At 35.7% G+C, this 17,372-nt stretch overlaps 1 protein-coding gene across 2 annotated transcripts in view; it reads right to left on the reverse strand.

The window, feature by feature from the left end:
- The window catches only part of LOC111335269 (uncharacterized), a 36,948-nt gene extending 19,630 nt beyond the window's left edge, over window positions 1–17,318 (reverse strand). For both annotated transcript variants that reach the window (XM_088730061.1, XM_022941144.2), the window contains exons 1-18: window positions 15,998–17,318; window positions 13,892–15,227; window positions 13,305–13,441; window positions 10,277–10,417; window positions 9,659–9,735; window positions 8,638–8,737; window positions 8,231–8,338; window positions 7,990–8,088; window positions 7,605–7,673; window positions 7,408–7,500; window positions 7,086–7,151; window positions 5,594–5,720; window positions 4,238–4,390; window positions 3,358–3,425; window positions 2,254–2,301; window positions 1,940–2,033; window positions 1,228–1,304; window positions 685–810 (exon numbers count right to left, since the gene is read on the reverse strand). In XM_088730061.1, the coding sequence (XP_088586187.1) occupies window positions 685–810; window positions 1,228–1,304; window positions 1,940–2,033; window positions 2,254–2,301; window positions 3,358–3,425; window positions 4,238–4,390; window positions 5,594–5,720; window positions 7,086–7,151; window positions 7,408–7,500; window positions 7,605–7,673; window positions 7,990–8,088; window positions 8,231–8,338; window positions 8,638–8,737; window positions 9,659–9,735; window positions 10,277–10,417; window positions 13,305–13,441; window positions 13,892–15,227; window positions 15,998–17,080 (4,002 nt within the window). In that variant the 5' untranslated portion in view covers window positions 17,081–17,318. The remainder of the gene's footprint in view (window positions 1–684; window positions 811–1,227; window positions 1,305–1,939; window positions 2,034–2,253; window positions 2,302–3,357; window positions 3,426–4,237; window positions 4,391–5,593; window positions 5,721–7,085; window positions 7,152–7,407; window positions 7,501–7,604; window positions 7,674–7,989; window positions 8,089–8,230; window positions 8,339–8,637; window positions 8,738–9,658; window positions 9,736–10,276; window positions 10,418–13,304; window positions 13,442–13,891; window positions 15,228–15,997) is intronic.
- Between the last annotated feature and the right edge of the window lie 54 nt (window positions 17,319–17,372).

A 17,372-nucleotide genomic window follows, 5' to 3' on the forward strand; every position in this document is an offset into this window, starting at 1 on the left:
CGTATTTCCGAGTCCGGATCTCAGATTATCGGCGATTAAGGAAAAATATAAATTAAAATGCTCCGCAATTTCTGTAGCATTTTCAATAGCCTTGCCATCCAACTGAAGTTTACTAATCCCTTTATTCATCTTTTCAGAACCAATCTATGTTTTTATCATATTCCACGTTGCTTTAGGGTTGTTTCGATTTTCTTCGAATGCATTCTGGTAAAACTCACGCTTTGCTGAGCGCAAGGCAGAAACAGCCTTGTTTCTCGCCACTCGATAATTTGCCCACTCAGAACTATTGTCCGATTTCCCAGCCACCTTCAACTGGATGAGTCATAATGTGCCATGAGTGAACTAGTCTGCTGTGCAGGCGTCTTGGAGTTAGGGCGAGCTGACGCGATCACATGTTTGATTTAGAGTTCGAGTTCACGGTCAAGACGTGAACAAGAAGTAATTTCTATTCCCTCGCTCCTCCCCTCTCCTTGCTTTTGACCGTGGCTCACCTCCTTGGTACAAATGTCTTCTCTTCCCAGCTTTCCGCAGCCGCAAAAATCACAGATGATAGCTACAATTACCATCAAGAAAGTACTGAGCACTTACTCGCCAAATTTACGCTTACTCTACAGGATGTGACTGGACTAACATTAATACCGAAGACATTCAGATTGTACATACTTGACGTTCCTCCAGTCTTACCTTGCTATGCGTCCACTCCCCTTTGTAAGTCAAACCACTGACACAACACAATTTTCCAGTCCCCTGGATTTCATTGTGGCAAAATTGACCTGAGAATTCGTCTCCATTCTTGAAGGTAATAGTACCCTAGAAACAATTAAAAAAACAAACAAACAAACAAACAAACACACCACAAATTGTTGAATTTTCCAAAATGTATGGATGTAAAGAGCTAAATTTTAAGCTCAGTTAACAGTTTTTGTGACTACTGTGGGACAAAGAACAAAATCCGAGTACCATTCAGAGAGAATTGTTTGGCTGACCAGGAAGCTCAAAATTTACCCTCTCTATTAATCTATACTTTAAAACTTGATGCTTCTCACAGCCACCCCCTATGATTTGCCTTTGGATTGGAAAATCCACAGCTCTGAGGTTTCAGTTGATTTGTGGGAGATTATTCACTTTTTGTTTTGTTTGGCGGAAAAACTGTTATCACTGGTCATAAAATACTGTGATATTACAATAAGATGACAATAAATGCGGTTACATTTGCATAAACATTACCTGACCATGCATATCACCCTCGTACCACTGTCCACGGTAAATGTCACCATTAGTATATTCCATTTCTCCATTGCCATCTGAATCAAAGTGGAAAAATAACCATATTGTGATTGTATTCCAACCCTTTCCTGAGTTTCATTTTCAACCACAGAAAATTTTGATATTTTTGCCCTTCTATATATAAAGACAAAAGAAGGATTTTGACTACAAAAGAGCATATTCCCTCGCAAAAGAAGCACAGAGTACCATTTGAGGTATTCTATCTAATTCAAAATTTAACTTGAAAAATCTCTCAACATTCTTTAAACAATGTACTGGAATATCTTACAATATATAAAGACAAAAGAAGGATTTTGACTACGAAAGAGCATATTCCCTCGCAAAAGAAGCACAGAGTACCATTTGAGGTATTCTATCTAATTCAAAATTTAACTTGAAAAATCTCTCAACATCGTTTAAACAATGTACTGGAATGTCTTACAATAGGGAGGCTCTCCTTTTACATTTACACAATTTGAATTCATAACAGTCAACAACCCACCAAGGCTAAATTACACAAGTGGCAATTAGATGCTTTCTCCTCAAAAAAATTCCATCGACTATGAAAAGTGATCACAACATGTGAATGAAAAGAAGAAAAAGAAGCCTCTAGACAGTATCAGAGTCAGGGATAGGTCATAAACCTGCTTTTGTATAAAAATTGTCCACATACGCTGTTTATCATCCAGCCATTCTCCTTTGTACTTGTCTCCACTGTTGTATGTCAACTCTCCGAATCCATTGCGATCATCATCCTCCCAGTTACCCTAAAACAAACCAAAACAAAACAAAAAAACCGCTCTTCCTTTAAAAACTAACTTGCCAGCATCCTGTGTTTTATGTAAATGACTATGCTTAATAAACTCTACACCCAGTAGAACCACACCAGTCGATTGCCTTCTTATTAAATTCATTACAAGACAATAATTTCCACACAAATCATTTCATTGATAATTTTTTCAGTTGCTGAGGAAAAATGAAAGATACCTGATATCTGGCTTGATTTGGCCATGAAAGAATGCCTTCACCAGTTCTCTGAAAGAAAAGGAAAAATTCTAATTATTTTCATTAGTCAATATTCTTCATTGAAGAAATATTGTAAGTATCTTAATTTTATCAACAGCCAATAAGTATTGTTTCTGTTTGGGTGTCACAAAAAACGGAAGTTTCTGTAAGTGATTTTGTGGAAATCAGGTGTTCAGCCAGATTAACTGGTTAACTATCAAACCCAATAGTTATGAAAAAAGGGAGCAAGTTAAAAGAAACTGTCATGCTGCATTGGTAGGGGTATTTTATTAAGATAATTTGGTTTAATCAAATGAGTGGATAATTAATGTAAATTGGCGACCATAAAGAGTTTCTAAAGCTGAAATTTGGAGTGTTAGCCTTCCATTAATTGTAGTCTTCTTTTTCTCATCATACCTCAAGTAAATGCCATTATGATAATCCTTGATTGGGGAATGATAGAGATACAAAGTCATGCACGTGTCCTCTGATTAGTCAAGAATTGTTTCACACCACATGAAGTAAATGCACACTTACACTGATTCCCTGATTGTCCAAATGGCTGCATTGATAATCTTAAGCTTAGCGACTGACCAAAACTGAAGCAATTATTGCTCTCTGGCTCAGTGAATTTTAGCAAATGATTCATAACTTAAAATGATTAAAAACTAGATCATTGGATAATGTAATTCAAGACTTTTTATTGGCTTAGCCATTATGGTATATCAGCCAATAATTATACCATCATCTACAAATATGATAAGCATACGTGTCAGCTTAAAATTAAAAGGGAGCTAAAAATTTAATAAAATTTAATAATTTAATTCAACGTTTTTAATAAAACAATTATTCCACGAGCGCTTGTTGGATATGAGATGATTATAGCCAACTCAGCGCTATGCACCTCATTGGCTATCTATCATCTCCTATCCAACGTGCACTCATGGAATAATTGTTAATTAGCCTATAATTTGATAATTTGCAGCTCCGCCTTTCACAACTAGTTATTGAAAACAAAAAAGAACTTGAAACTACCACAAGAAAACGATTGCTACTGAACAGTATTTAATCTTTTCTTTCACTTACTTTTCCTGATACAAAATTACCACAAAAGACTTGTTCATTCTTGTATTTAAAAGTAGCTTTGCGTGTCTCTAAATATCAACAACAAACAGAATTAGCACTTTTTCACAATTTAAAGACTAAAATTACATGTAGCCATTTTTTTATAATAAAAATAAATAAAACAAATGGCCATTAATCAGATAAGAAAGTGAATTACATTACAATGTAACACAAGGCTGCGCTCAATACGCCTAAACTGTAATCAAGATGTTCAGTTCACCTTGTTACATGCAAATTTTATACAACACATGATGATCACACCCTAATAATAATAATAATAATAATAATAATAAATCTTTAAGGAGGAAGCGCCTGTCACATAAATACGTGGTTTTCAGGGAGGTCCTCCGTAAAAATAAAAAGTATTAAAAGTTAAAATAAGAAATACAATTGTCACAGATCTAAAATGGCGTATATCTAAAGTTTTATCCATCATTTAAAGTATTTATCCATTAAGAATCTTGTAAGGTTTTCCTTAAAAATTGTGCATGGCATTGGCCTTCTTAAAAATATTGGGAGGGACATCCAGTCATTTATAAAATGGAAGTAGGACACCCTCTTTCCGCATTCTGTTTTAGGTTTAGGCAATCTAGGTAAGTAGCCATTTCTAGTGTTGTAGCCATGTAAACTTCTCCCTGAATAAACAATACCCATTTGGCCTTGTTTAGAGTCACAAAAGAGGGCAATAATAGATCTGGTTGATGCTCAAACAAATAAAACAGTAAGCTTAGTATCATTACACAATATTATTTACTTTGATCTGTAATTAATTTGGCCAGCACCCTACACTAACAAAGGTCTAACAGGTGTCCATTTAACAACTGTTTCTGTACATACATACCAATTTCATATTTGTCTGTTGCTTCCACTCCATGTAACACCATAGCGATTCTTGTCCTAAGCTTCTGCAACCAATCTTTCTTTTCTGTCTTAGTTCCAGCTTCTATAATGTAAGACTGCTCTGGTGTGTAAATTTCAAGAGAGTCTTCCTTTCCTGAGAAAACAACAGTTTATATTGTTTGAATTCAACAATCAATTACTTCTAAACACAGTTAATAAGGTGTGCTTAAGGATTGGAGTGTATTTTATCCATGAAGGGTATTTTTTCCATGATTTTTTCCATGACCTTCTCTAGATTGCAACCAGGTATATTTCCTCTACTCCAAAATTCTTTCCCATCATAATGTTAAAGTAAAAGTAAAGCCTATATATACAATGACTGAATTGCACAGCTTTCAGTCAGAGCTTTTCCAGCATTAGTATTTTTAAGGTTGAAACTGGAATTTGTTGTGTCGGTTTTTCAAGGAAGGAGGAAAAGTGGATATCTTGGAAAAACCCATGGTGTGAAGTACAGAACCAACCACAAACTCAACTCAAACATGTTTCCAGGTGCAAGAATTGAACCCAGACCACAGCAAAGACAGATGGCCCCTTCCAGCCATCCCTACCTTCTGTACTGTCAGAGTAAAATTTTCCCAATAACTCCCTACAACACCCAATCAGGGCTGAACCACTGATCAGGAGGCAAGCCTTCCAACCATCAAGCTAAATATGACAACAACAATTAGTAAAATATATAATTATATATCTTATTAATGTGAGGGTAGAGCCTACCTTGGCATAAAGTGCTCAATGCTGCATTAGCAGAGCTGGGTATACATTAGTTGAAGAATCAAAGAGGACACATCGATTCTCTGTTACTCTGAGTTTCACGCTGAAGAGCTCGTCTGTCTGATGAGCACTTCGCCGCAAAACTCAGAGTAACAGAGAATCGATGCATCCTCTTTGATTCAACTAATGTATATATCTTACTAGATATTTTCTTGTGTAGTATCGCTGAGGATTTTTATGAGTTGTGCCGTATTTTGACAAGCCCATAGGGCGAGTCAAAATACAAATAACAAGTAAAAATACTACACATTATTATGTGTAAACCTGACGTAAATCCAAGTGTTCTGAAAGTGTAATAAGCAGTGTTGTGAGAGCTGGGAAATTCAAATTAACCATGTTAGGTCCCAGTGCCATATAATAAATTACTTATTAACCTTGCTTGCTAGAGCTGTAATGGAGAATATTTGGCCCTCAGTCATTTTTGCTGTGCTTGATCTATACTGCCATGACCACTGGCCAATATTTCCCAGTACAATCCTTGCACTCGTTAGTAAGAAGTTAATATCAATATTAGTGTTAATGTTACCTGATTGTGGATTGTTGCCTTCAAGATCCATGCACCACAATGTGGCCAGCTCGAGCGTTTGCTCCACTTCACTGGTCTTGCTGACACCTTTCACAGCAAACACAACCGTGTCACCGAACAGCAAGCACTGGACAGAGAATAAAATGTTAGAATGGAGGAATTGTGCATCAAATACAGAGGGAATATGGGCCTATAGGGTCTAGTTCATGGAGGGACATTAATCAACTAAGAGTATTCCTTTTGCTAATATTTTCCACTTAGCACACATGGTACATGTAGTCCATCACCAGTCCTATTCTCTGGTGTTTAGTCAGGTTTCCCCCACAATTTGTTGTTACAACTAGTTATTCCTGTAAGAATTACCAGACACAATGATCCACCCAGGGTTCAGCAATTGCACCCAGGGAATAACAAGTTCCAATGACTTAACATGTAATGAACACATTATCTAAGCAATCAAGAAAGCTTCAAAGATCTTGTACTTACAATTAAACCAAGCTAGACTTGCATGTCATAAAACAGTATTGTTCTACAGTACTTGAATTAGATCAATTTTAAGTCACATAGTATGGATGTGCAGTATTGTGCAAAAGTTATGCAAATTACTGCCTAAGAAATTCCTGGCTTTGTGATGAACCTTGGTCCAAAATGAAATTTGCAAGTTATATTTCGGTGAAATTTCAAGGCAGCTAATGTTAGGATTCATCAGAAATTTCAGGGATTACTTCACTGAGGATGTTAGTGAGTCTAAAATTTCAAGAGAAAGGTAATTCCTCATCAAAATTTGCAAGGAACTTTTCAGAGCAACAATTCACTTTTCAATATTCATGCAAACACTGTGTTTATGAAGGTTAAGTACTTCATATGAAAACTCATTCAAGAAAGATATCTAAAAGAGCAAAAACTGTTTCCATGAGCATGTGAACAACTAAAAGTTCAAAAACTATTCAAAAAAGTTCCATGGATCTCTAGGTGAGAAAAAGTTTCCACAGGATTTTAAATCTCATTTCAGCAATTCTCCTTACCATCTGTCCTTCAATTCTTGTGGTGTTAGTTCAGAGAATTTGGTATTAGATCAACTACTCATCCCCTAATTCATATTTTTCTTTGTTCTCATCACTTGTCTGCTTAATATTGTATTGATAAGATAAAGTAAAGTAAAGTAAAGAAAAATTCAGTGTTGGTCACTCATGGGATTTAAATGGTTAACACTCATAAAATTGCAGTTTTAAATTTTTATCACCAATTTTACATATTAGATTACTGTTTGCATGTTATCATCCTTAGTATATGACTATAGTTTTTGGAATTAGAGCTTTATCAGTAGTATTGTATACCTGTAAGTATACAATTCATCGCTCAGGCTGCCTATGTATTATCAATAAACTATTCACTACCCACTATCAACCATCCACTCAAAGCATAACTTTTGACAAGGAGTTAAAGAATGAAAATTCAGCATCAGAGGGTAACTTGTGAATGAGTAGAGTACCTTGCGAGTCTTCTTGCCTGATAAGACCACATCAGCTTCCTTGATTAAAGCCTGACCTTCAAATGCCTGTTGATGTGCATAATGAGACAGTATTACCAGGAGAACACATCTACACACTCTGTAGAAACTTAAGCGACACAAGCAGCATAAGAAACTCTTATCATCAGCATCAATGCCATCAACAATAATTATTATCAGTTATCAGGAATGATTATTAATAAAAGGTGTAATTTCTCGATATATGTACCTCTAAGAACATATACAGTCACTGATTTCATAGAGGCAACAGCATTTAGTAGGCTTTTAAAATTGTGAAGCTCACCTTCAAGCCTTCAACCCTTGATCGTAACTCTACCATTGCTTTCTGGCCAACAGATGTTTGTAATTTATTGTTGATGAACACTGCCACATTACTCTTTAGTGGGAAAACAAAATCAAATAAAATAGTTGTTACTGCAGTCCCAAGAGCTGCCATAACAAATTGTAAATCTGAGTATATCAAATAAATACACTCATTACCATTTTAGTCAAAGCCTTGTTCAATTTATTTCGGTCTGGGTGATTCTCTGGCGTCCTTTTGTAAAGATCCTTAAAAGAAAAACAAAATATTTTGCTGCATCAACTTGTCTTGTATGACCTTTTCACTGCCAAGATCTTAATAGTGATTCTCCTTGCTGTCTGCTAAACAATTCTTATTGTATTAGTTAGGAGAATTTAGTATTGGATCAACTAGAGATCCCCTAATTTAAATTTTTTCTTTGTTTCCATCACCAGCCTGTTTGACATTTTATTCATTTCATATTCTAAGGAGAAATTCTTTCTTGTTCACTCATACAAGGCAAAACTGGGTAATATCAATTCGGTACGTAAAGCAATTGTTAGGAATCATTGACAATGTGCTCACCTCCAAAAGGAGAAGATACCTTGGAATTCTTTGTACCACTGTAATCAGGTACGCAGGAAGATTCAGCCCTGGCTGACAAACTGGGTGTTCATAACATGACTGAAGAAAGTTATAAATACAGTTTATCTATTTTGTCACTGAATAACAAAATCATATCTCAGTCAAAGGTGTACAATGTACAAAGACGTATGATCAAGAAATACATGTAAAACACAATGATATTTGGTAGTGCAGTACTAACATTTAAAAACACTTCAAATTCCTTCTTCTTGATCTTTTGCTTGTAAAGAGCCTCAGCAGAATCGTAATTAGTACAATAATTGGCATAGATCTTCATTCTTTCAATAACCTTGAAAAAGGAAAACAATTATTAACTATTGTTAACTGAAGATTATTTTCAGTAATTGGACTAAGAGAAGACCAACTAAGTAATGTGATTAGTTTGAAGTTATCTCAATTTCTCCATAATTTAATAAAGGGGTCCACTTAGCATGTCTTTCATATGGGTTACAGCCAGTCTACATTTACATAGTAAGATCATGGTTTAGTTCAAAATTAGTCATGCAGAATTCTGTACCCTAATTGTATTCTTTAACATAGGCTTAAATGCAATTAACATATTAAAGAGTGTAATGTTTAACCACTCACCTCATCTGTGAAAATATCTCCAACACACTGGTCTTTATCATGCCAGTGGTTGATGAGATAAAGAAGATTAAACAAGACATCTTTATTGATTTGGAAGATCCTAATAAAAATAAATACAGAACAACTTTTAACTCCTGTTTGGAATTCATTTATCATTGTTTTCTTGGATCAACAATCTGAAAAGCAGTGAACATTGTGGTACATGTATGTTGAATCAACATTTAATCAACAGCCCTATGTCTTGCTACATGGACCAAAAGATTAAATCGCTCTAAACAGCAGTGTATAAGTCCCACCTTTTCCCCAAAAATTTTCATCACAAATCACCATTATTGAAAATGTTTCAGTCTGTATAGCAAACTAACAAGAACTTCATAAAGAGACACAAGGATAATTTGATCATGGCTTATGTAAGTTTGGTGGCTCCTGGAAGAGAAATTTTTGTTCATAAGCATACACTTAATATAAAATTATTTCTTGCTGTTGAGAGGTGTTAAACCTTCCTTGTTAAGAGACCTTTTAACCAGTTTAAGGTGGTGAGCTACCTTGAGAAGCTAATTAAAAGTTATTAACTCAACAAGGAACCTTGCTGTGTACTGTGGTGAATATTAATGCTTCAAAAGCTACTTATCAATAAGTCTCTTTCTGCCCCTTCTCCTGATCAAATGTTTGACTTCTAAGCTACAAGTGAGCCAATCAACAAACAAAAGATTTCCTATTGCTTTCTGTAAAACTATTGAAAATCAGACAGGAATGAAAAAATACTAGTTGAACAATACCAGAGTAAGATCATGCAGACATATGTCTGAGTCAGCAGATATGATTTCCACATTATTAAGTACAGCTGAAATTATAGGCAAGGATTCAAAGTATTCTGTTTTCAAAGTACCCATGCTTGTATGGTGTGTAACTCACTAACTTAAAGATGAAACAATTCATCCAAATTTATAAGAAAACATGGTTCAATCACAAGTTTCTAGTACTCAACATACACATTTTGATAATATCATCTTTGACTCACTCTTTAAGGTTACCAAACATTGTTTTAATCTCCTTTTTTTCCAACAATTTGTTTTCTTCACATGGTTTCAAGAATAACTACACAAAGATGAAACAAAAAGGAAAAAATGTTGATTAGGAAAGAAAAAAAGCCTATTCCAATGTGCATATGTATAATTATACTAGGAACAAGGTAGAAGAAGATTCTATCTTTTGACCACAGTGTGAGGGTTTTTGGGTGTGTCACTATGGGTCTTGCCTTTCAATGGTTCCACTCACTCTTACTAGAGACTGCAAGCCTCATGAAAGATAATAGGAAGACAGGCCTAAGCTCCAAACGAATTCCATTCCGTTTCTTTACTTGACATCTTTACTGTCACAGGGCTAGCACTCTAAAGGTCAGCTTCAGAACTCTTTGTGACAGCCAATTTACATTTAAAAAATCACCTGATGTAACTAATGAAGTTATCTTTTTATACCCACATCTGATGCAGCACCACAGTTTCTTTAGACACTGTACATGTGCTTACCTCCTCTATCTTGGGTCCCAGACCCTTGCCAACTCTCAGTTGAGTCTGTTAGGTTATTGGCAACCTTTCTGGTTACATAGCATACACATTGCTATCTCACTATACCTCACCTGGACAACAGTTTCCAGCCCCCTGACATAGCTCCTCTCTGTGGTATATAACTCCAAGGCTATCTGTGCACGTCGATGAATTGGAAAGCCCGGAAAGGTGGCTGGCATGTTATCTGTGATAAGGGTTACAGGGTCCTGGTGCTTTAAGAAAAATTAAAACATCATTGACAATCAGACATTACTAGTTTGTTCAAATCCATAATTTCTTGATTTTTACTCTGACCAGTAATTGCTTATAATAGTAGTGCTTGGCGGGTGTGGACCTGCTACTGCACAGCCAAGTGAAACCCCAAAACTACCATACTCTCAGTCAAAAGTGCATGATTGGGTTCTTTTACCCTTAAACCCCAGAAAGGATTAACATGAACAACTCCTCCCTTGAATATCCATACATTATCCTACAAACAGGTAATGAAAATACTCAAACATACCAGCTAGAGGTTGTTATCTTAATCTAATATCAAAATTAATTCTTGTGACTAATTTACAAGGAAATGTCTAGAGACCAGCTCAGCGAATGAACAATCAGAACATGGGAGTTGAAAGACTAACCATCGTATACTAATTAAGCTTGGTAGTGAAGGTAGTGTAGGATCTTAGCAGGCGGAATGTAATCAATCATTAATTAGGGTGTCTCTTTTGTGTTGTTGCTGTTTCTCGTCGTCTATTCATAGTGATTTTTCCCCGGTTAGTTAGCTTCTGCTGTTTTCTATATCAAATAATTTCCTTCATTATTGTTTCTTTCACAATAATTTGCATACATTAATTTTTTCGTGCATATATAAACCTAGTTTTCTCTGTTCAGGGCCCTCTTTTTTTTCGCTAGTAGTGCTAGTCACAGTTCGCTTTCAAGCAGTTCCTTCATTCTTCATTATTTTTGTCTTCGGACAGTGTTTTTTGTCAAGCGCAGTTTTGCAGTAATCATAACAAGTAACAAGTAAGAAGTATAGTTTCAAGTTGGCTCAGTGTATTTCTTTCCTATCACCTTTACTTAATCAATTGTCGTAATTTTGTATTTATTATCACTTTTAAGTTTCAATCCACGTCATTCACCACTGACCATCAATAAATCACCTTTTTTATCAGTAATTGTGGTGTTGAGAAGTTACAATCGCCGCAGTCACAGGTAGATAGGAGAGAAAGCCTATGGTTCTAATAATTATAATAACTTATTTATACTGCAAAAAAAGATTAGCTGAATTGAAATAAAGGCAGCTGGTATAAACCTATGTACAGAGTTGATAAAGTAATTATTTAAAATTAGTGTTAGCAATAGAAAAATTTTTAAAAAAATCAGAAACTTAAAAATCAAAAATATCAAAAATAAATCAAAAATAAAAATAGTGATAATAAAAATAAAAAAATAGATAAAAACATTAAAAAATAGTAATAATAGAAATAAAAAATAAATAAAAACATTTTAAAAAATAAGAAAAATAAAAAAAATTACAAAAAACCAAAAAAAAATTAAAAAGGAAAAAATAAAAATAAAATAAATAATAAAAAATACAAATAAATAAAAATAAAATAGTAAATATATATATATATATGTTGCACGTAAAAATTAAATTCAGGTCAAAAAATTTTAACCAGGTTGAATTTGAATTCACTTTGTCTCGGAGCCCTAATTGTGAATACCATAATTAGGGCTAGGAGACAAAGCAAATTGATTTTTAACCTAGATTAAAATTTTTTTACCTAAATTTAATTTTTACCTGCAACATATATATTTAAAACTAAAAGGTAATATTTGGTTACAACAATAACAATAAAAAACTGTATGCTACATTTGTGCTGTATTCTGTTTTGCTCTAACAAATGCTGAAATGTTTTTGACTTAAGTTCTTAAATTTAGTTCTTTAGCTTGCAATTCCTTAGGTATACATTCCATTCTTTTCCTGCTGCAAATTTAAATGTATACCGGCCCATAGCAGATTTCACTTTAGGCAAGTGAATTTCTTGGGTATCTCTTGAGGACCTGCCACAAAGTTCTGATCTGAAATTCATATAACTCTGAAGTTGCATGGGACAACGGTACTTATCAACAATTCTAAACACTAGCTGAAGACACATAAAACTTCGCCTGCTTGATAATGTAAGAAGTCTTTAAATTTGTCTCTCCTCTTTTGAGAGCAAGTCAGATGGTTTGTCTTTAAAGTCACTATTCACCCTTAGAGGTTTATATATATTTTGATTCTTTGCATTATATGGATTAATCTCCAAAAAAATTTTTTTGATTGATTAAATAATTTACTTCCCGAGATATGCCGCCTCAAAGTTCGTCCTTTGGCCACGCCCTTTTGATTTGGCTGGGCTAAGTTAAAAGCGATAACTAAAACTCCTTCATGTCATCACAGCAAGAATGTCTTTCGATCGATGTGCCTACATTCACTTGAATATGCCTTCAGATGAATCTGGTGTATTTGAGCAACTAGTGACCACGCAACAAGTCAGCATTTTCACATCATTTTACAGCAATAGACACATGTTCTTATACAAGAAGGTATCATTCATTCTTGCTGTGACATCCCTTGGCCCAGTAATTCTCTCCTTGCCAAGTCAAAAGGGCGTGGCCAAAAGAGTAACTTTGAGGCGGCATATCTCAGGAAATATTTTGCAAAAATGTTTTTGGAGATTAATCCTGATAATGCAAAGAATCGAAATATATCTAAACCTCTGAGGGTGAATAGGGACTTTAAGATTATTCTCAAAGCTTTCTTATGTAACCATTCCAAAAATTTGGAGTTCTTCTTGGTGCAGGATCCCCCATAGGCAACATTGTTACTTTATATGTTATATGTCTTTACCAAAGAATATTATAGATTCTCTTGTGCTTGCAAATTCTATTGCACAAGGAGTACATCCCCCTTGTTTAAAATTCTTAGTGCGGTCATTACTGGTACTTATTTAAAATTCCTGTATACTTATTGGTATTTTGTTCACAAAATGGTCTACATCTGGCCAGAATCTGAAATTATCAATTACATCAAAACAACCATGAACACGCAAAGTAGCTACAAGTACATACCACTGGTTCAGGTGAGGAACTGGATGTAAAAAGGCGAGATGCGACATCAAAAACATTGTTTGGGAGTGTCATTGACCTTTCTGATCGCCCACGTTTTGAACGCTTACCAACCTCTCTTTGATGTAATTGTCTAACAGCTTTGAAAAGGGAAACATAAAAAAATCAAAGTTGTGCAGTTAAAGTCCCAAACCATGCTTGAAGGGAAAAACATTGTACATTACTTCACTGATAACCATCTAGATCTTCTGTATGAAGATAACCACACAAAACGCTATCAAAAATATCTATAGACAATTAATCTTAATAAATGATTGGCAGCGATTACTTCAATAGTTTATCTTAAGGATACCCCAGACATCTTAAGAGAGATTCAGGCTTTTAAATTTTCTTCTTTTAATTAGCAGCCTTCTGTAAAACAAGGACACTTAACTTGTAGGTAAATTGATTTCAATCGATAACTTCTTATTGGTGTCACAACAAACCATATCATACAGTTCGTCTTTCACATAACTAGTTAGCTCTTTAGGCTGCTCATCTACCAAGTTAGATTTCAGTTTGCAAAAATCAAATCTCAAAATCCAGTTTACCTGCAGTATTAAATGATGAAGAATGTCCTAAGGGTTTCTTGTTAGTAGTTCCTCTTGGAGGAGGTGAAGGTGTGACCTTGTCATGCTGCTGTCCATCAGGTGACTGTCCATCAGGTGACCTTCCATCTGCCTCGGATTCAGATGCCAGTGCAGATGATCCACCTCTCTTAAATGAGCCACTGTTTTGAATTTTTTTCAATTCTACAGGAGCATCATCTTCTGGACTAAGTAATGCTGACTGTGTGTCAAGGGAATACCTTGTGATATTTAACAACCTTTTGGGGTGTCTTTTAGCCACCAAAACAGGAGATCGAGTATTTATATCCTCTTTGCTTTCATTTATTTCCTCGTCCTTTTGTCCATCCACACAATCCTCTGAAGCTGATTCATTTATTGTAACACCTTTTATTTCAAGCTTGGTAGTTTGTTCTGTGGACACCATACTGTCAACAACAATGACCATGGCTTTTGAATCCTCTCTATTTTGTCCAGAACTGTCTTTGCTTGTTTCATTTGTAAATTCATCACTTGACTCAACATTATGTTCACTCATCATTTCTAACTTTTCAATATTTTTGCAGACATTCTGAAATTCTTTATCAAGATCTGATGTCTCAGATATTGTTTCTCCCAGCTGTTTTCTAGCCTTATCTGAATTGGACTGTACGACTCTGCTATCAGGGGATATCACCTCTCTACCATTTGTTTCCAAAAGTTTTGCGTCTTTTCCATTTTCTGTATTCACTGGTGTTTGTCCAGTATCTACAACTTTCAAGACTCCATCATTATTTATCAAGCAAAATGACCCAGTCCTTTTAACTGGTTGACTTTCTAAATCATCAACAATTTTAGTGTCATGTGATTCTTCCAGTAGGGCATTTTTGGTGGGATAATTAATGGTATCGGAAACATTTTCACCACCCTGATCTGAATTGCTTGTGGGAACCATTTCATCCTTGGTGGATACTGCTAAAGTTCTTTGGTCATTACATGATTCACCTTCCACCTTTGAAGACTGTTTTGAACTGTTTCCATCATCAATTGAATCATTTGCTGTGATCTCCACCATAACTGGACACACAGAAGGAGGGAAATGAGAAAGCATTTGTATTCCATCATCATCATCATCACTCATAATGTTCAATGGAAATACTTCGTTTTCTCTTGTAGAATCCTCTACTGTTTTGAAAGTGTTGGTCAACGAGTCTCCTTTGTTACTATCATCCTCAGAATCTGTTGTAACATTCACAATCTGAGTAAAACCTGGGAAAGCTGACAGGATTTCCTCTACACAGAACACTTTATCAATGCAGTTGTCTTGTTCAGTGCCCTGTTCCTGTTAGAATGAAAATTGAGACCGATTCAAATATAAGATTCTACCAATTCACAAGTATAGTCTTCAGACACTGAAATATGTGTGAGCTTTGTGAATTTAAACTTGGTCAGTGGATATTGGTCAAGAAGGTTGTGATTTTTTTGAGCTCCGCTAAGTGAGAGCCTATAAAGTGTCTGTTTAGGTAGCCCGCCCAGAATAGCTTTGCTAACTGCGGGCTACAAAAGCCTTTATTTCTCTAATTTAAAAAAAATAAAATAAAGCCAATGTTGTTGTTGTTGTATTTAAAACACTACCTTTCACAATTTATCCTTTAAAGGAAGGAAATGAGGAAACTGAAAGAAAAGGGAGTAACAGGGTATACAGATGCCAGAGGAAAGAGCACAAAACTGACAATTACAAGAGTGAAACTGGATAAGAAGACCAATGTTTCTGTTGTTTGCAAAACAGCAACCCGCAATGTTTCTTATACAGGGCAGGATTATTGTAGAAGTCAAAGGAAGGTGAGTATGTACAGGATGTGGGAGGTTCATCTTCTCATCATCATGTTCTCTTCCTTCAGAGTGGAATTTATTACTGAAAATAAGTGGATTTACCTCATATCAAAAAACAAGAACAATTCCATTAATCTTGAAATGGGCGCAAAATGAAAAGCAGACAGCACCATTGCGATCACTAACTCGATCATTTGCATTATAGGAAAACTGAAATTGAATTTTTAATTAATTTAATTGCTGCCTGCAGAAATCAAATGAAAGTGTACAATTACACACCTCCTTTATACCACGGGCTTCTTCCGCAAAGCCTACATCATATTCACCCTCAGAGCTTGTATAGGAACTCGAAGACCACTCCTGTTCACTATCACTGAAACAAGGTTCTGTTCCCTCTACTGCACCACTCTCTGTCTCCACCAGCAGATCACTGTCAGGGGAATCAGTTCTGAAAAGGTCAGAAACATTAGCATCATCCTTTAACACAGATGATGTTTTGGTATCGATGGAATCCAGAGAGGGCTCCTTAACGTTTCCGATATTCTCGGAAGACTCTTCCGAAGCTTGAAATATTGATCTCTGTTTAGTCTGGTCAGACTTCTGGAATTCACAAATTTCTTCACAGTCTACGGTCAAAGCAGTTGCCTCTTCTCCTTCGTTGCTGCTTTTACCGTTTATTAAAGCAGAGCCATCAATGTTTTCAGACTGCGTTGAAGTTCCTTCCACAATTTCCGCAGCTTCAGGCAGTGTCACAGACTTATCTTGGTAAGTTTCCGCCTCCTCTCCGGCTGAGAAAAAAGATTCCTCATCTTGAGGACTTACGCACTCTTCTCGTGAATTTTCGAAGCCATGAGGGAGCTTCTTACCGTCTTCACTCGCGTTCCTTAGGTTTGAGTCTTTTTCAGTCTCTGCATTTCCATTTGAACTCAGCACTGATTCGGTATCATTTGCACTAACAGCTACATCATGCGACCCTGCGAAGGAATTTACGACGCAAGTCCCATTGGAACCTGTATTGCTCGAGGAAATTTCACCCACACAGCTGTCTTTTAAAACTCCATTCTTTGTTTCAGGTGATTTAGTATCTGTCACTTCTCTCTCTGATAAATTTTTTTCATTCACAGGCTCTCTGTTTTCTTTTACATCTTGTTTCAGCGATTTCTCTACTGCTTGCGTGTGTGTACCGCCATAACTGATCGTTGAACCTTGGCTGCAGGCAGGAAGAGACGAGTTATCGCCTGTTTTATTGCGTTTTTCAGCTTTCTTTCGACGTGCCGGGGGAGTAACCTTCGCCACTTCTGATTCCACCAGTATGTTTTCTTTTACTTTGGATGTTATTATTAAATTTTGCTCCCTATCCATGACTGTTTCCTCTGTAGCTCAACGAGAATGTCAACCAAAACATGGAAACACCAGAACGGATACGATTGATAAGTTGATTGCCTCTCCCTTCGCTGGGCTATTGCAAAATACACAGACACTCTAAACAATTATTTAGATTAAAATAGGATTCATCAATCCAAATTACCATCTTGTAAACAAACCCAAATTTCCCGTTACATCACATTGCGATCAAAACTTTTCGACTCTTGCTGATGAATGCGTGTAGAGTCACGTGCACATGAGCGGAAGTTATCCAGGGTGGAACGGAAGT

This window comes from Stylophora pistillata, chromosome 1, assembly GCF_964205215.1.
Source record: "Stylophora pistillata chromosome 1, jaStyPist1.2, whole genome shotgun sequence".
Taxonomy (NCBI): Eukaryota; Metazoa; Cnidaria; class Anthozoa; order Scleractinia; family Pocilloporidae; genus Stylophora; species Stylophora pistillata.